The sequence below is a fragment of the Amblyomma mixtum genome, chromosome 6 (genome assembly GCF_055824585.1).
Source record: "Amblyomma mixtum isolate Tamu chromosome 6, ASM5582458v1, whole genome shotgun sequence".
Taxonomy (NCBI): domain Eukaryota; kingdom Metazoa; phylum Arthropoda; class Arachnida; order Ixodida; family Ixodidae; genus Amblyomma; species Amblyomma mixtum.
Genome location: NC_143017.1, coordinates 98,774,672 through 98,793,947, shown reverse-complemented (window position 1 = coordinate 98,793,947; position 19,276 = coordinate 98,774,672). Strand labels below are relative to the sequence as shown.

At 46.1% G+C, this 19,276-nt stretch overlaps 2 protein-coding genes across 7 annotated transcripts in view; both read right to left on the bottom strand.

The window, feature by feature from the left end:
* The window catches only part of l(3)72Dn (UTP4 small subunit processome component l(3)72Dn), a 37,328-nt gene extending 27,614 nt beyond the window's left edge, over positions 1-9,714 (bottom strand). The window contains exons 1-6 of the mRNA XM_089548489.1: positions 9,418-9,714; positions 6,479-6,533; positions 6,289-6,408; positions 3,688-3,756; positions 3,236-3,317; positions 832-1,000 (exon numbers count right to left, since the gene is read on the bottom strand). Of these exons, the coding sequence (XP_089404615.1) occupies positions 832-1,000; positions 3,236-3,317; positions 3,688-3,756; positions 6,289-6,408; positions 6,479-6,533; positions 9,418-9,596 (674 nt within the window). The 5' untranslated portion in view covers positions 9,597-9,714. The remainder of the gene's footprint in view (positions 1-831; positions 1,001-3,235; positions 3,318-3,687; positions 3,757-6,288; positions 6,409-6,478; positions 6,534-9,417) is intronic.
* A 4,596-nt stretch (positions 9,715-14,310) lies between these two features.
* alpha-Man-IIa (alpha-mannosidase 2) overlaps positions 14,311-19,276 on the bottom strand; it is an 86,413-nt gene continuing 81,447 nt past the window's right edge. For all 6 annotated transcript variants that reach the window (XM_089548487.1, XM_089548488.1, XM_089548486.1 and 3 more), the window contains 2 exons: positions 18,958-19,072; positions 14,311-15,973 (listed from right to left, as the gene is read on the bottom strand). In XM_089548487.1, coding sequence (XP_089404613.1) covers positions 15,815-15,973; positions 18,958-19,072 — 274 coding nt within the window. In that variant the 3' untranslated portion in view covers positions 14,311-15,814. The remainder of the gene's footprint in view (positions 15,974-18,957; positions 19,073-19,276) is intronic.

Here is a 19,276-nt window from a genome sequence, read left to right as displayed (position 1 = left end):
CCCCCTCGCAAGGGAAAAGCTGTGTTAGCAATCCCCATCCTGAGCACAGCTGTGAGGTTTGCTATCAGAAAGACATTGCTAACAGTGCTTCGTCAGGGTGGGAGCTGCCAAGAACCCGATTCCAAAGAGTTAGTACTTCGAGAGAACTCTCATGCCTAGACTACCTCTGCTTTGACTGCTGAGTTAACTCTTGGTCAACTTTGTCAAAAATATGCAGCCTAATGGGTTTGCTTCTGAGAAGTATAGAGCGCTGGGCTAGTTGACGACATATTATTAAAAAGTTCAGCACGCGACAAAGAAGTGGAAAATGGAAAATGAAATCAATATTCAGTGAGAAATGGTGCTTGTGGTGTGTGCTTCTCAGTCCATCCTGTGTTTCTGCGCTCGACTTTTTAATAAACGCCTCTGAGCCATGCGGTGTAGCACATTTTGCAATGTCAGCATTCTAAGGATCTCAAAGGTGTGCGAAACTCTCGCCCTTGCACCACTCAGGTTCAAGACTTCCGTAGGTGATAGACAACTCCACTACAGGAACTAGACAAACACCACAGGCTGTAAACTTTTGACAAATTTTTGTATGTGGCTGCTACTTTGACCTCAAACAAGTGTTGCTGCACCTACTCGTTTTTAGCCAGCGGGCATCCTGTATTCAAAGGAGGTCATGCAGCTCAGAGTGGAATGTCTCTCCATGTGTTTTTGGCAAAAGAATAACACTCCAAGCAGATGATTCCAACACTGTCCCCAATGCATTGCAGGCAAAAGATTGCACAGGCTCCCCTATTATCTGCCTAACCTTATGGGCCCTATAGACAGGCTATAAGTATGACTCACCTCGTCAGTGCTAAGCACCACACAAGTGTGTCCACATTCTTCTCTACCCTTCCTACTGAAATCCTATCTATAGCGCGGCCTGTCTTGACATCCCACGTAACAATGGCATCCGTCGTTCCAGTAGCGATGACATTCCCATCATGGCTCCAAGCCAGGCATAGTATCCGACCTGGAACGTTGAGAGATAAATTGCGCGCCAGTAGGTAACATTGCAACAACAACGAAAACAAAGGCTCTGAAAAAACCAGCACACTCAGACACATGCTTCTGCTAATGTTGCGCGTTACGCACAGTAGGCTTTACAGTGCATAGTATATCATGGTGCTACTGGTGGCAGTCTACCATTTAGGTGCCTTCTTTTTGTGGCAACATATTGTTTCTTTAACTACCTGGTAAAACAGTTCCAAACAAAACAAATAACAGCAAAGTGAAACCAAAACTCGGCTTGGTCTTCATAGGCAGTGCACGGCGGGACACAAACTACTGCACAGGTTTTTATAAACACTGCTGGAAAAACTCAGCAAGTGATGATGATGTCCTCATGAAATGTCCCAGATGACCAAATGCAAGCCTGACAAAAAAATGGGTATCATTATGCTGACAATGTTCATGACAAAGCGAATGCAGCACTGCCATTAGAAAATTGCCAGAAAAACTGAAGTCATGAAAATGACAAACTTTCAAATTGATTTCAGCAGAAACATGATGCTGGGAGGATACATAATTTGGCAGAACTAATCACACGGTGTCCCCAAGTTGACGTTTCCAAATTTCCTAAGTGCTTTTGTAAAATTCCGTGAGTGACACAGAACTTCATTTCATGTCAATACGGGCTGACACAATGCCACCCTAGGCTGCCACTCTCAAGTAAGGATGTCAAAAAATAAAAATTACTCAATAGCTGGAAATCCAATTCAAATAGCAAGTACTAGTGTTTATTTCATTCTACAAGAAAACAGAAGGGAGAGAGGTTAAAGTGAATCGAATGTCTTCAAAAAAAAAAAAATGGTAAAACCCATTGCAAATTGAGTCATTTTCAAATACGAATAATAAAAAAGGGCTGCATGCTGAACCAAACATTTTCAAATTAGATATTTTTACCTAATGATAGTAACCTCATTGGTATGGGGTCCACACTTTCTTTATTCACAATTCTGCAAGCCTTCCCAGATGAAAATGGTGACTTGGCAGACTATAGTTAGGGGTACCCATTCTAGCTGGAGTGGTATTTTCCAGCTGGAAAATTTTACAGCCGGTGCTAAAATCAGAATAACAAGGAGAAACTGAAGTAAAGGTTTCGTTAAAAAATTTCCAGATGACCATTAAAGACACTGTGAATTTCAGCATCAGCTGAAACTTGGTTCGAGCCACCCCATTTTCTCTTACAGTACGAAGCGACCCATGCTGGCAGAGCACAGTGTGATGGAGTGATGAACGAAGGCAGAACTGGGGTATTATAGCGTGAGCTCTTATGGGGCTAGATCAGGGAATCTCATGAACAGTTGGGGAGGCTCGAAGATCAATCTACCCTTGCTCTGCAGCTGAGTGGGCATGAAAAATCGTGGAAGGCAGCCAATGCCCCCTATATACAATAGGGGATATTCAAAATTCCACAAGTGCGCTTTCCCGCATGACAATGTTGCCCCAAACAAGATGGCTGACCATGCGTTTCCAGCTGAAACAAAGCAACAAAGACTGGTTTTTTGTTTGCTTCTTCCAAAATACGTTTCTCACATTCTATCCACACCTTTAGCGCCTGTCCAGTAGCCCACGTAGTTCCTTTATAGCGAAGTCGGCCATCTTTTTTGGGGCAACATTGTTATGCGGGAAAGTGCACTTGCGGAATTTTGAATATCCCCTATTAGTGCTGCGAAACATGCGAACCATGACAAATTACTAAGGTTGCCCTAGAACCCCACCAAACCTGGATAGATTTCTTCAGGGCCAGCCAGAGATTTTACACTGTGATACAAGTGAAACTGAATGCATTATATGGCAACAGTAACTAAGGTAACTGCAGACTATGTGACAACAGCAAACATTGATTGCAGGGTCCTACAGTATCAATAAAGGATTATACAGTATCATCGGTATTGGTTTCGATGCTGGCAGTACTACACAGATTAGCACAGCAGGTAAACAAGGAATTAAAAAGTGGTGAAAGAAAGCCCAGTTTTCATCCCTTCTCTCCCTCAGCGTCCCTCATAGCCCGAGTTGCTTCGGGACGTAAAACCCCAATAAACCAAACCTTTCTTCCTCCAGAGGAAATGGCGAATGACAAAAAAAAAGCCCATACAAAAACTGCGATTAACAAGGCCAGCAGAACGTGCACAGAACAAATGCCTCCAAGCAACAAACAAATAGATTGCGTCCATTTAAAATATTCATGACCATGAGCACTTACTTTGAAGCTTGTTGAGTGTTTTGCAGAAGTTCAGGCCATCCTCTGTTATTTCATAGATACATACACAGTCTTCTGTTCCAGCCTGCAAACATAAAAATAAAAAACTAAGATTACTGATGTGAGCACACAAAAGCCACATAAACTCGGCTACTTGCTTAGCATCTTACTGAAGCCTTAAAGCCTTAGCATTCAGGAGAAAAATGGGAAAGGTTGAAGAAACTATATTCACGAATTAAAAAATAGTCTAACCTAACAAAAGCATTCAAGTGTATGCAGTACGCTAGATCCAATCCCGGCACTCAACCATATCATTAAATTATCATAAATGTTAATATGCAATATAGATACAGTTCCTGCAGAATAAAGCCAGTCCCTGTGTGCCCTCATCTAGAGCTACCCTAGAATGAAAACAAGGTGACCACAGCACGGTGGACAGTAAGTAGCACACTCACGGCAAGTCTCGTCTTCTGATGATCCAAAGCTAGGCACCACGCCGCTCCCGACGTTACTGCAACAGAGTACTGACAACACAAGTCACACTGTAATAACGCTCAACAATTCGAGCGGAGGGAAAAAATAACTGACAGTCTAGATGTCAAAAGTTGATGCTAAAAGTAGCACTAAAACACAGAACTTCCATTCCACAGCATGTGCCACTTTTGAAAAACTTACGATGGCCTCCTACCACAACAATAAACTTCTGAATGCTGCTGCTACTGCCACTCATTGCCTAGCACTTGGTTTCCCAGCTCTCCATCTTTTTGTCTCGTGGGTGTCAGCAAACCCCAATTTTACAGATGCAATGACTACTCGTCGCCTAAGCATCACTGTCAGTATAGTGGCAATCTTCCTTTTTGAAACATTTTAAGATGTTATGAAATTACGGGTAAACCACGCAAGATATGGTAACTATAGTCAAATAGAACGCAAGAACAAAGTGGCAAACACCTCTCAAAGGAGGCCCTTTAGTCAAGGGCACTGACTGTTTGTCATGATATCATTGCTATTCCCCTAGTGTGACATTGCAGGTGGCTTGCAAATACCTTTGTGAAAAGGGATTAACTACAATACCATGACAACAGGTAAATGCTATTGGCTGAAGGGTTTCCTTTGAGGTCCTTTGGATACCAGCCAGCTCCCAAATCTCTGAGGGATGCTTGCCACTTCGTTCTTGACCTGTATCTGACTAAAGTTGCAAAGAAAAAAAAGCATCTGAAGTTTCTCAGAGAAAAAATAACCCTCTCTACTGCACTCAGTCCTATTCATAGTGTAGTATATCAACTCCAGTCAACACAGCCTGACTATGTACAGTGCAATGAAGTCTGAACACAATGCGCTGCCACTGTAAGTTCTAGCCCCGACTTCCTTTGCAAATTTAAAACATAAATTCCCGCCAACAGCGCAAGTTCTGCTCTCATCACTGTCATCCTATAAAAAGAGAAGCAAGAATACGCCAATATTTTTATAGTCGTCACTGACAGTCCCTTCAAATTTGCTGCCGAGTGTATGCCAGAGAAAACTGTGGCAGGGAAAAAGAAATGACCTAAAATCAATAACTGATGGTAGAGCCATTTCCATGGGCTCATTATGAATCTATAGCTTTCATTAGATGTGAGAGAATAAAATATCGAAAATAAAATAAGTACTAGCTATATCTGAGAATTGGAGTTTTCAGCATAAAGCAAAAAAAAAAAAAAGAAAAACCTCACAATCTGTTATCACATTATTCCAGCTGTTACTTGGCTATGGAGGTTTTTTCAGCGGATGTAAAGACACTGAACGTTTGCAACCATAACCAACAGCCATCAAGGCAAAGCCGTGCACAACTGTCTCCAAAAAGTGTTATATTCTGGCTTCAAGGATGGGTCAGTCGCACTGTCATCGCTGCCGTAATCACACTAAGTAATGCCAGTCTGCCTCACTGTCGGCTTCAGCTGTAGTTCTTTCTTTCTTTCCAATCGAAAGCTTTTTTTTTCCTTGTGAAGCATTTGCTCCTTTCAAAGTAATTCTATGACTGAAAGAGTGAGCAGTGCTTCGCAAGCAAGAAATACATTTGCAATTATCTCCCACAGCCAGGGAAAGTTGTTCTGACACAAAGACGACTCGACGGAAAGGCCTGGTTCTGCCTGCCCATGTCTGGCAAGTTTATGTATGTGTGTGTTCCTGTCCCTTTTATTTTTCTACTTTATTTGATTCTTGTGCAACTAAGTTTTTATAAATAAATGTCTATTTCGATTTTTTTACTATGGTCCGACAACATCTCTCTTTCTTATGGTGGTAGCATTCTACATTGCAACCACTCTTCCATACATAACCATTTGTGCGTTAATTACCGGTACATCAACTGCTATTGCTAGCAAACAAGCTAAGATGAGCTATATGTTATGCAACCGCACAGGGATGCCACACACATATATATATATATATATATATATATATATATATATATATACAAAAAAAAACTAATTCTCTCAACAAATAATGTTCACTGAAAAAAAAAAAATATTTATATGTTTGGAAATAAATACTTAAAAAGCCTGCTAAGTTTTGCAAAAATGCAAATTGGAAAGTCCAATGCCTAGCTATAACCTAAAGGTGCTCATACATGAACTACCTCAGTTTTGGTTCTTGGGCAGCAATCACAAACGTATGGCAAGGATTTGCAAAAAGCTAGGCCTGACATGATGCAATGCAGCAGCATGCTAAAAGTGGTATAAAATCCCCTGCTGCTTACACACAAAGAAGCTGATAGCACGTTTTCAGCTGGTCAGCTAAAATGTAAGCAAATATGCAGCAAATAAAGTCAGCCAGCACGCGCTTCAAGTGTAGGAGCATTTCTGGGCCACACTTTGTTGCTCAGTTCATTTGCATTCATTTTATGTTTGCGTCAATACAAATCTGTTCAAGAGAACTTCAAAGGCCCTCTGTATTACCAGCAGACGCTCTAAACACCAGGAAATAAAGGAGTAATCTCCTGGTTTACCAGAGAAAGCAACAAAATGCAAAATGCCAAAAAAATCTGTATATATTAAAATAATGAATAAAATCCCTACCTTCTGTTCAAGAGTGGCAAGATCATATTCTACAATACGACCATGCAGGCCTGTGGTGAACAGCCTTCCTTTGAGCCACACAGCTGCTTCGACTGAATTACTGGGGTTACCAAGCACAACCTGGGCAGACAACACCAACAATTCCCAATGAGACACTGGCATAGAGAGCCTTGCAACGAGAGCCTCTTACCCCTTCCACAAATGGCATGGCCTTCATGTTCCAGATCTCAATGGAGAAGTCCAACCTAGAAATATCAAACTGTTTAGAGCATGGGAGAAGACACCATCTGAAAATTCAGTAACTCAGATCACTCGCAGAACCAGGCGTTATATGCCACCTATATGCCTTCTTATACCACGTGCTGCCAAATCAGCAACAAGAAGCAGCACGAAACAAGCTGAAGGCTCAACTATACTCCAAATACTGCCACCCGATCCGTTCTGTGCCATCATTTCGTCAACTGAATGGAGTGACACTCTCTTCTGCCCCTCACCAGAAATGCCGGAAAGTCAAAGGCTGGCATAGTTCAATGATTACTGGTATTACAGAGCTTGCGTACTGCTGATCTCCTGAGAGAAGGTGGCCATGGATGGTGCTAGATTGGAGTGACAGGAGGTCACTGCAAGCAGCCTCTATCCTGCAAAGGACACACCCTCATTGCTGAGTTCTCGAATTTTCCTATCATTGACAAGGTTACCTGTAGACTCCTATGAACAGCATTGTAATTCAAAAAGTGTACGCTCAAGGGAAGCAGTTACCAAGAATGTCTTAATGTCTTCTACACAAATTTTGTGCCGGAACCTTCGTTGCGCATTCTAATGCGCCGCTTTCTGTCGTAGGCTTGCAGTAACTTGAAAGAAAACAAAAGCATCATGATGCCAGATTTGTATGTTTCACCATAAGTACACTCCTCCACATCATGCATTAATAGTAAAACTGTGGTGGTATGCTACCCACTAGCTGAGCACAACTACGAAAAAGGCACCTGAATTTTTCCTACACACTGGTCGACTTGTATTAACAAGTGTTGCAGGCTCTACCTGGACAGTTTTCTGCTTTATTCAAGCATGTGAGCATCAGGTCGGTGTTTAATAAAATGCATCTGTGGACAGCAACACAGAAACACATAAGATAAAGAAAACGACACCTCCCAGAACAGCAGAATGTTGTGCCCACACAATGTAGTGCCAACAGTAGCAGTTGTAGGCAAGTCGTGACCACCAACAAGGTAGTAGCAACAGCAAATGATGCGAAAACTTCTATACTCAGCAACAACTTTTCTTGACAATGAAAAGAAAGACACAGAGGCGGAGCGCCCGCAACTGCATCACTTCCTCGTACAGTTTGGCCACTGGATGATGTGCCTGCCATGCTGCTCACTCCGTCACTTGTTCAGCTGGCATCAACTATGGTAGCTTCTAATAACAGGGCATGCCCAGAAAATCTGTTGTAGTTAAGGAAACTACTTTCTCCTTGATTTCCTAATGCATAATACTGGCTGTAATATTAGAAATATGCCTCAGATAATGAGTATTAGCAATATACTATGTTTGAAGAGAAAACTACGTTTTAAGAGAAAGCAACACTGGTGAGAAGCTGGCCGCATAGCAGCTGAATGTCATGGCGCATTGGCCAATGAAGCGATTCATGGCGATTTCGGTTGGACATCCTACGAGGCGCGAGCAGCCTCAAGCAAACTGGGCCACCGAGGCCGCCTGCAGTTAATGAGCCGCGACAGATGGGCTCATTGAGTGTTTGAATATTTGCTCCCCATGTGCATCCACACAAGCCTGATCAGACGCCTACGAGCAATTGAAAAGAAGCTCGAGCTGTTCCAAATGCCAATTCAGCAGACTTCCGGCACGGCATGGACGCGAGAGGTGTGCAAGTGTGTGTGTGAGAGCGAGGAAATGGCGTGGCTTGAACCGCTCACTGCCAAGACATCATTGACATTTTAGAGAATGTACAAGACAAAAATCAGAGCTGTCCACCTGTATGATTGACAACAGCGTTGGAAGTGCACTGTTGTTCGAGGCCCATGCGGTGCTTTGCACACATTGGAAAACCACAGACGCTTCGATTCATCCATCGATGCCCAAGCTGTAGTCTGCAGGGCATGCGGCAAAGCCGTGGAGACGCAGGAGCACTTGGTGCTGCACTGCGCAACGCTGGTCCTGCAGCCGAGGGAGGGCGCCACCTTCCTGAAGCACTGGGCTTTATGGAAGTGAAACGAGAAATGGACATTGCAACCACCAAGGCACGCCTGCAACACCGGAGTGGTGGACTCGAACCAAACGCAGGTCCTTATAACAGGCTCATTCAAGCTGAGAGGCTTTAGTGACTGTGTCTTTCTCTCTATGCATGTGTGCGTGCAGTGCGTCTTTTTGTTTTTGTGTCCACTGTTTTGTTTTTGTAACCACCCGTTCCAAAGGGTTGCCAACATGGACATCATCATCATCAAGCTTGCATGCCAATGTCGCTGTGCTAGGGCTGCCAGCAGCAACACAGCCTGCAGCCACAGGGCAGGGGTGACTAAATCAACAAAGGAAGCTCCCCGATGTTTCCTTGTTGTAATCTCTTTGGCAATGGTAGGAATGGAAAGCTACCACGTGTCCCTTTCACCTGTTGTAGGTACGAATACTCGCCCAACAAGAAGTTCTGCTTAACTCCCTTTCACCTCCCGTCGCCCCACAACCTCGCCTCCTGTATGACTTTTCTCATCGCATTTTTTGCCAAGGAGTCAGAGACATCGTATCTTGAATCCACTTCCCGAGTATATGGCCTCCAGCAACAATGCAATTCATTCCGTAGATTCTGTTTCCAGAACGCACGTGTTCAGCAACGAACGGTGTCATACGCATGCAAGCATGCCAACAAAACACATCCGAGTATAGAGGAGAACAGCGCCACCGCAGCAGAAACTCAACAAAGCAAATCACATGGCTCATCGACTAACGCACGAGGCAATGTAAAAAAGCAGATCATAACATTTCTGGAAACTTTTTTTCTTTCGAACCATACGCGAACACACGTCTTTCATGAACTTTGTGGTGTGGACTGAACACCGAGGAGGGACAGAGGAAAAAAAATAACGAAGGCAAACAGAAAAAGAGGAACCGCATACGTACCTTGCCACAGCAAGTTTTTCAGTCGTAGTGTCATAGGCCAAAACATTGATAGCCTTTGGTGACGGCTTAAAATACCTCACCGTGTGAAGTCTATACTTGAGCTTACGGCCCGACTTCCTGCCTGACTTCTTGCCCGACTTCTTGTTGTTTAAGCCGTCCTCTTCTGCATTTTGGCTCATTGTAACTGTTATAACACAGGTGTCACAAGCGGACAAACGTGCACCCCAATAACGAAAACGCACACCACACACCGCACACACATGCACACCTCGCAACCACGCGACGCGCACATGAAAGTCGCGCTGCAGTGGATTGGATTGTATTGGATTGGTGTGTTACTACAAAAAAACCAAAAGTCTGTTAATCTGTAATCAATAACTGATGTAGTCAAAAGATTACATAAGTAACCACAGCGATTTCGTCTATAATAGCCTATGAAAATATTAAATAGAGCTGTGAACGTACAGCACCACCTCTCGCTTTTAGTTTTGGTTTCGGAGGCCACAGGCTTGAAAGTAAGCCAAATAGATCCGGCGAATATGATCGCGACGTGCGGTTGGTGGCGGAAACATTTATTGCTAAGCAATGCACCGGGGCAAACCCTGCCCCCCCCCCCCCCCCCCCCCCCCCCCCCGCTCCTTACGTGGCACGAGGCAACCCTTAGGGGGCTGCCCTAAAAGGGCAAAGGAGCTGGAGTTGGAGTACCCGCGAGTTCGAACCCCAGCGCGGCGGCAGCGTGGAGGCGAAACGCAAAAGGGCGCCCGATTTCAGTGCACGTTAAAGATCCCCGGGTGGTCGAAATCAATCCGGATACCTCCACTACGGCACCTCTTGTTCCCATTCTTCCAGTCCCCCCTTTATCCCTTCCCTTACGGCGTGGTTCAGGTGTCCACCGAGATACGTGAGACAGTTACTGCGTCGTTTCCTTTCCCAAAAACCAACCAATTGTTTAGCCCTTGGAGGGCGGAGCTGGCCAGGCGAGTCTCCCAGATGACTCCGCCGTGGTTGGGGATGGAGGGTCTCGGAAGGTAGGGCATATGTGAGGAGCATGTCTCCCGGTTTCCCGCCCAGCTTACGGGAGGAGATGAACTGATCGAGGTAGCGGCCATGAAGAAAAGAATAGGGTTGGGGGCAGTGCGGGTCTGGAGTCGGCACAAGTGCATGTGGGCCTGGGTTAGGGTTAGGAGCCGGCGCTGCGTGAACGCGCCAGGTATCTCGGTAGTGGGTAAAGATATATCTGAAGGTAAGCAGAGCAGACGCTCTCGGGATAGCGGATGGTGTCCAACTCCAGCCCTGAAAGTTAGACCTCGGGGGTAGTGGACCTGGATCCTCTTTACCTAGGAGGCCTGCTGCGTGCTGGAAGGCCCAGATTAAGGTTGCGGGGCGGGTGAGGTGCCAGAAGCGTAGAAGCCGAGCCGCGGTGCGGGATCTTTAGCGAAATTGGATAGGGCAGATTTTGAGTCGGAGAAGATGAGAGAGAGCTGCTTCGATCCTCTGCAATTTCTGACGAGTCTGCATGACCCTGATGCGAGTAATCGGGCCTGATTGTTTAGCGACGGCGAGGAACATGCGGGAACCCGACGAGTACGCTGCCACGTCCTACCTCGGAACTGTCGCCGTACAGTTTGTGCGGGGCTTTAGCGCGGGCTGCCCTGCGTTCTCCGTCGCGCTCGGGGTGCTTAATTGTTCTTAGGGATGGGGTGGATAATGAGATAGGAGCGTAGGTCTCGCGGTACGTACCGGCAGGGCTGTTAGAGTGGCTTCTGCCAACTTCTCAAACGTACGTGATGTGGGTACCGAGGTTTGAGGAGCCGGGCAGTAGAGTTGCTGGGGGGGTAGCGGACGGCGACCTTCGTGTGGCTCCTGAGGAGCGCGTTGATGCGGTCCCGCTCCTTCTGCTTTAGGGGGAGGTAGGGGAATTAGTATGCCATGCGGCTAGTGATGTAGGCTCGGGTGAGGCGGAGAGCGTTCCGCTCTCGCAGACCTGCGCGCCGGTTCGCCACGCGACGGATTAGACGGGCGACTTGCTGGGTTTGGGTCTGGAGAGCTTGAATGGCGTCGTTGTGCGCGCCGTGGGAGTGAAGGACGAGGCCCAGGATGCGAATGTTTGAGACTGTGGGAATGGGGGTGGTTCCCTAGCGTAAGTGAGATGGGAGGGTTGGCGGGGTCGTGCGGCCTGGGGCGGTAAAGGAAGAGTTCCGATTTGGAAGGGTAGCAGCTGCCGCGCGCGCGAAAGTACAGAGTCGATGATGTTGAGGGCCGACTGTAGGCTGTGTTCCATGTCACTGCCTCGATTGGCCCAGACAGTGATGTCGTCAGCATAGAAGCTGAAATGTATGCCGGGAACTTGGGCGAGTTGGAAAAGGGGTATGTTGAAGAGGATAGGAGACAGCACAGCACCCTGAGGAGTTCCCCGTGCTTCCAGTGAGACAGCGGGGAGCGGATGATCGCCCAAGGTCAGTGTGGCTGTGCGTTCTGAGAGAAAGTCGCGGACGTAATAGTACATACGCGGGCCAACGCCTAGGGTGTGGAGGCCTTCTAGGATGGCTGCATAGATAACGTTGGTAAAGCTTTTGTCAGGTCAACACCGAGGATAGCCTTGGTGTCACCCGCAGGGAAGTCAAGGATGTGGTGTTTGAGTTGTACAAAGACGTCCCGGGTGCATAAGCCTGGGTGGAAACCAAACATGCACGAAGGCATGAGGTTGTTATTCTACAGGTACCGGCAGCTGCGCTGGGTGTGGAGAACGTGCTCCATGAGCTTGCCCACACACGACGTGAGGGAGATGGGACGGAGGTTAGTGGGGAGAAGTGGTTTGCCGGATTTGGGAATAAAGACTACTCTGGCGTCTTTCCACTGATATGGGAGGGCACCGTGCAGCCAGCATTTGTTGAAGCAGTCGGTGCTTTGACGGAGGGGAAATTGAGGTTGCGGAGTGTCTTGTGCACTTCGTCAGGGCCAGGAGCTGACGACGTGCTGAGGCGCTGAAGTTCTGCCCCGACTTCCGCCTTGGTGATCAATACGTGTATGAGCTTTATGAAGTTGTGTTTCTAGTGTGTCTTGGACTGAGTCGAATCAATGAGATGGTGGTAACAATAGGTTCCAGGTCTGGGGCAGGCTCATGTTGCCGTACAGCCTGTTACAGAGAGATCCCAAATTTTGGCGAGATAGGGTCGCAACATGCGTCTCAATCTCCTCGTTGAGCTAGGCCAGTCGGCGTCTGAGTGTTCTACTTGAGCGCTGACGCTGCCACCTCCACTCGAGACCCGCCTTGGCCTACCATAGGTGCAGGAGATGGGAATCCATTGCGTCTACAGGGCAGTCCTCTGGGAGGGGCGAGTCACGGCGCAGACATCACGCTGGAGTTGGTTGGCCCAAGTAGCTACGTCTGATGTGATGTCTAGAGTACGAGCTGTTCGGGAGGTGTGGAACGAGTCCTACTTCGTGACGGTAGCACCACGAGGGGGTCTGCGTGTTTGGCCTGCTTGTAGGAGAATCTCGATAATGTAGTGATCACTTCCCAGATTCTCCTGGGTGTTACATCACACAGCGCGAGGTAGGTGGTGGGCGAAGGTGAGGTCGGGAGTAGTGTCTGTGGAGACGCTGTTCCCGATGCGAGTAAGGGTGGTGGGTGGGGTCTGTGAGAAGGGAAAGCCCGGCCTGTTGAGCTGTGAGCCATACCCTGGCGCCTTGGAGGTGTCGGCTGGGTAGCCCCAGGCCGTGTGTGGGGTGTTGAAATCCCCCAAAGTTAGGAAGGGGCATTTGTGTGTGGCACAGTTGGCAAGTGTGAATAGTCGGTCAAAGTCATGCCGCAGGCACTTCGGGTGGCTGTATGCGTTGAGGATGAAGAAACTGTTATCCCGAGTATGCTGCGGCCAGAGTTCGATGAGGAGATGATCTCTTTCAGGGACGTGTAAGGAGTGGGAGATGTTAGTGAGTGCACGGCGTACAAGGAATGCAACCCAAGAAGGTGTAGGAGAAATGGGGACGATAGGCAGGTAGCTGTGTAGGGTAAGGGGATTGGAGGGCTCTTGCAGCGCGAGCATGTCAGGGCCGCTTGCCCGAGCTAGGAACTGGTGAAGCAGTCCCCGTTGGAACCAAAGCCACGATAGTTCCACTGCCAAATGGTGAAGCTAGTGCGTGGTCTCGCCATCATTGAAGGTGTTGTTTGCTGGGCAGGAGTTAGGGTGTGGAGCTGGGTTTTAGGCCGCGCTGGACATGCTGGTGCACCAGTCTAGTACACTATAGTCGCACTACCAAACTCGAACCACAGGAGCAGGCAAGGGGTTAACACACGAAGAATAATATGAAAGGTTGCAGTAGTTATTTATGAGCATAATGAAAACTGCACGCTAAATAATAGACGAGTGAAAAGCAGAAAAGAAACTCGAGCCTAACAGAAACCAGTTCTCATCAATTATTTTTATTTTAAAATCAAGCTAGTAACTATGCAGACCCTGAAGATGAGGTAGACTACATTCCTTGCCCTAGCATGTACTTCTTTATTAGCACTTTGTTGTGGTACTTCGCACACGTCGAATAAAACTGCTTTGTTTACAATTCTGAAACTACCATTTATTAAACTAGAAGCGTCAGAAATTTCCTCTACAATGTGTCTCAATAGCAGACAATGCAGCTTTGGCCCATAAACCAATTTCAAATTGCCCTACTTCCAACCACATCACTCACTCAGTCACTGATGAGCCTCTACTTTAATTTCTCCCTCTTTGCTAGCCTCCTAACCCACCACCTACGACCTCTTTCCGCTCGTTTACATTGAGTTAAAGGAGTGGAGTGTTTACTATTTCTTTTTCTTATTTAAAACACAGTCTGGGAAACTTTTGTAACTATCAGCAACAGGTGAAACACAGTGAAAGAACACAATACAGTGTAGACAGTAAGGATATCTAAGCGCTTTTATTTTTCTGCATCTATAATTTTCTCACTTGCATTCTTCCACAACACGAGTTAATTCTTTAATCAATGTTATTTACAAAGCAAAACAGCCCGTCATGTACTGGACACTGCTCTCTAAACAGTGCTATGGAATGGTTTGCATCACGGGTCACACAAACACAGTAGACTGCCTCTAATGACTCACCGGCAAAACACGCAAGGGAACACACAAGTTTCTCCCTTCCTTCTAATCACAGAGAAAATATTAAAACATCCTAAGCTACATCCAGTGTACACTATTCACAGTTGCTCAGTTATATATAAGTCACAGTTCTGCCTAAGTGGTACGCCACATTTGAAGGAGCAGCTGTTGATAACAGCTGCTATTGCTAACAAACCTTTTCAGGCCGCACACTATTAAACATACACAGGCACAAAGCCTGCGGGCTTTGTTGGGCTGCGGGCTGTGCCGGAAGAGATGTCAGCACAGTAACCGATGTCTTCATTAAAAGTACTCCAGTGCCACAGAGTGTCCGAGGGGTAACAGTGCATTTCTAGTGCAAATCACACTTGAACTTTTCCTGGTGACACTTTGCAAAATCAGCAAGGGAAGACGGGCAAAAGGCAAGCTCTTAACGCTTCCAGCTGCCTTTCAAGAATGAACTTGCACGTTTACTCACTGCGCAAAGCAGTTCTGCATCACTGGTACAGGTCCCAATTAGTCACCGTTTTTCTATTCGAAAAATAATTGTATCTTTGTACAGATAGCTAAAGAAACAAAAATTACTCTAGCCTCCCAGCCTGACTAAAATAGCCTCACCCCAATCATTTATGTTTTGGCAGATGAAACAGCGACTCCTTCAAAAAGTTTGCTTCATAACTCAATGGCTGACCTACACAATGAAAGGCATCTGGTAACCCAAATGCCAGTTGTGTCACGCTACCAAATAATGGCCAACACAACAACTGACAAATGAAAACTGCGTGAATGGACATTACATTACTATAACCTACTAAAACATTTTTGGTTTGCTGCTCAAGCAGACTGGGGCACCCTAACCCAGAAAAGGAAGAATGGAACTGAACATGGTAATGTATGGTAAACATGAAGTAGACAAGTACGTAAAAAATAAATAAAACTGGGGGCAATGGTCACCACCAAATGAGAGCAAGAAAACGGCAGCATCCACTAAAAGTAGCAAAAGGCCCGACATTGCAGGGCAGGCTGGGGAAGACTTGAGCATTAGGTGGCCAGGCATGGACCGAGTGCTCTCTGCTGTGTGTGCCACTGGTCTGGTGATGTAGCTGTCAGGCTTAACAGCAAGCACGGGTGGTGCCATGCCAGTCAGAGACTGGCACCGAACACATTATCTGGGACAGTAGCTGGCTGTGGCCGTTCTCCTCCCGGAGAAGTGAAAACTTCCTCTCCATTTTTTTTTGTTTCTCTTTTTTGGCAAGCAGCAGGTATGACATGGGAATGGTTAACCAGAGAGGAATGCATTCACCGCCGCTGAAGTTTGTACGCGGCTATCTCGGCTGGTGGAGGCAGGCTGAGGTGGGAGGTCTTGGTGGATGTTGACGAGATCGTACGGAGGAGTGATAACGTCGTCTCCTCCACACTTGGTCCAAAGTAGTCGGGAAACATGTCAGCCAGTGTTGCCTGGAATGCATCAAATAAGGCTCTGTTAGCAACAGGGTAAAGAACAAAAGACATCACGACCTGTTCACAACTGCAGCTGGAAAAGATACCTTGCGTAAGAAAGACATTATGACCAACGTGGAAAATTGGGCGTGTTGGTACATGTCTTGAACAAATAAATAGCAGCGCAAGGAGACGAGGACTAGACGAGACAACAAGACATTATGACTGGTTTATAACTGCAGCCAGACAAGATGTCTCGCATAGGAAACAATTAAAAGTGACCTAAGCAAGATATAATAAACAGAAAGCATCTTATTACAACTCAGACTGTCAAGCAACTTCACTTCCTAGTCATCAGCAATGTGTCTAAATGTATTTGCATGCACTTGCACAAAGCAGGCGCTGCCAATCAGCCGAGGGCTTCTGTGTGCTTCGGTGTTGAACCCGCATACTGTTCAAAGTTTTTAAAGGGTACTAAGGATAAATTGAAACTGGCTTCTATTACTAAATTCCTTCATTCCAATGTGAAAGATGCTCTTTCACTGGAAAAAGAGTATTTATAAGTTAGAAAAGGCCAAAACATCACCAGCCAAACTTGCAAGTAAACTGTGGCGTGTCAACACAGTCTTTTGGGTGTGAATCCCAGAGGCAAGGCTACACTGCCATCCACAACAAAATTGTGATCACAGAGTCCTTTTTGGCTCAGACGTCACAAGTTTCAATCAAGTGGCAGAAAAATTTCGAAATGCAATTTTCCCTGCAATAAATGCATTTTTCGCTGATGGGTAATCATCATCATGGCCTGAAAGAGCTTCAACTCTTTACTGTGCCAATTAAGCATCGTCAGCCCGCTAACGATGACTTCGTACGTCAATTTCAGAACATTCAGCATAGCTAACGGGCACGCTACGCATCGGGCTTGTAACAAAAGAACCAAAGTTTCATTTCCGATGCAGTTTTCATTTTTCTCGCGAGGCGGCATTTTTTTAACATGCTGCGAAAACTCGTTGATGTGGTACCGTGCTCACTGCCTACAAATGACGACTTCACTGCTAGACTTGGAGCCTTCTGCTTTGCTTACGGGCAGACTGTCATCTGGCTTCTAACTAGACAAATAAAATTTTTTTTTTTGACGTAGTTGTTCTTTTCCCACAAGGCAGCATTTTTTGAACGCGCTCCAAAGATGCAGTAGGGTCAAAGTCACTTGGCTACATTCACATTCGCAATGCGCGCTCTAAAACATTGCAAATCTCATGACTCCACTTTGCCAGCGACTGATTTCATCGATGACCCGAGCAACAGCAAGTCTGAAGTACTGCCTTTTCGTCGGGAGTCAGGTCTGACACCGGCGACGATGGAAACGAGCTTGGAACACAGGCGGCCACGCTCTGGTGTCCATTTTTTTTGCATTTTACATATTTCAGAAAATTATTTACATTCTTTTCTTTTTAGACATAAGCATGTCTTTACAAGCTTTCTTCAATTTTTCCTCAAAGTACCGTTTTTAACAAATAAAATTTTCTGTTGCAACGCACAATTTGTTATTCAACCTTGCGGTATATGACTAAAAAGCACATTTATTTAGCTTTCTTTTCATGCACTGCACTAAATTTTTAATGCAATAGCTTTTACAGAAAAAAAAAGTTACTCAAACCCACAAAAAATGGTAATTTTTCCCACGGTAAGGAAAGAGTTAAATCGATTTTTACACAGAAGAAAAACTGGACGGCGACTAATAGGCACCACCACGCATGTGGGCATACAGGATGATCATGCCAGGCGTGGAAGGAGACTAGTGATGATGATGATCAGCGTGGTTTGTGTTGCTAAATCTGCTTTCACATACTTCTTAGCAGTGCTTTTAGAGCACCACAATGTGCCGACCTACACTCTTCCGTGTGGCGTGGTCTATGTAACATCATTCAGCCTGGCCACCTAATCTCTAGCATGCACTTTTAGTATACTGAGGCATCAGTCCGTTAAGCTCTGCTTAACTAAGCCAGCACCTAGGCTCACACCAGCGTGGGGCGAATACAGCTCAGGACACTTAGGACTTTACCCTCTAGTACATGACTACTTTCGAACAGATTTGTGGCAGTTTCAGCGTCAACTCTGCTGCAATTTCGGGAGGCTGTTTGACTCTGCCATGAATGGGAGCGAAAATTATTTCGGGCACAAACCAATACAGGGATGTATTTTTAGCACCAACAAAAAACTTTTACTCTAGAAACTTCCAGTGATTTCCATACATCCCGTCAGCAGACATTCTGGCTCATTCTTGAGTGTGTTAACGATCCTAGCAAGAAGCCCAGCAAGAAGAAAATGGCTGTTTATACTTTCTCACTAGTTCTGCACAGTGCTGCCAAAACTGAGGGGAATAACATGACTGGATCAGTTACATTCTTCTGCAGCAGGATAAAGTGTTCTTTGTACTTCAAACAATGTGCGGTGAGCAGGTAACAATGCATGAATAAACAATTCAAGAACGAATTCACATTCCTAGTTTTTGGAAGGGACTTGTAACGTACACATTTGTTTGACGAGATACTACGGTCTCAAAAACAGCTCACTTTTTGCTCAGCCTGGCTTCCTCATCCACATGTTCTCACCAACAGCAGACACTTCCAAAATGCAGTGAGATACTGTACACAGAGCACTACACTGCCTATGGTGAAAAACACTGTGAAAGTTGCAGCCCTGCATCTAATGAAATCAGATGATTTATGGTTTATGGAGTTTAACGTCCCAAAGCGACTGAGGCTATGAGAGACGCCGTAGTGAAGGGCTCCGGAAATTTCGACCACCTGGGGTTCTTTAACCTGCACTGACATCACACAGAACTCGGGCCTTTAGAATTTCATCTGCATTGAAATTCAATTGCAGCTGCCGGGATCGAACCCGCGTCTTTCGGGTCAGCAGCCGAGCACCATAACCACTGGGCCATTGCGGCGGCTCTCTAATGAAATTAGACCACCCGGTAATGTATCAAAGCAATTACAAACCACGGAGTCAGTCTGCAGAGTGCAGCGCATGGCATACGACCGTAGCCGACAGTCATGTGGAAGTCGGTGCAGGAACATGGCCGTTGTGTTGCTCGGGGTCCAAGACGACTCTGGTCTGAGGGTGAGCAGGGAAGGAACGAAGAAACAGAGGATGCACATGAGCAAAAATCTCTCAGCCTACAACAGGCACATGCAAAAGCGTAGACGTGGTGTGAAGGTTGTAAGCTCTGCGAAAGACCACACACAAAAGCCGATGGACCACGGACCTCCCTGAAAATGTTGTCTGCTTGGTTTTTCATAAAGCAGGATGCGCATTCCA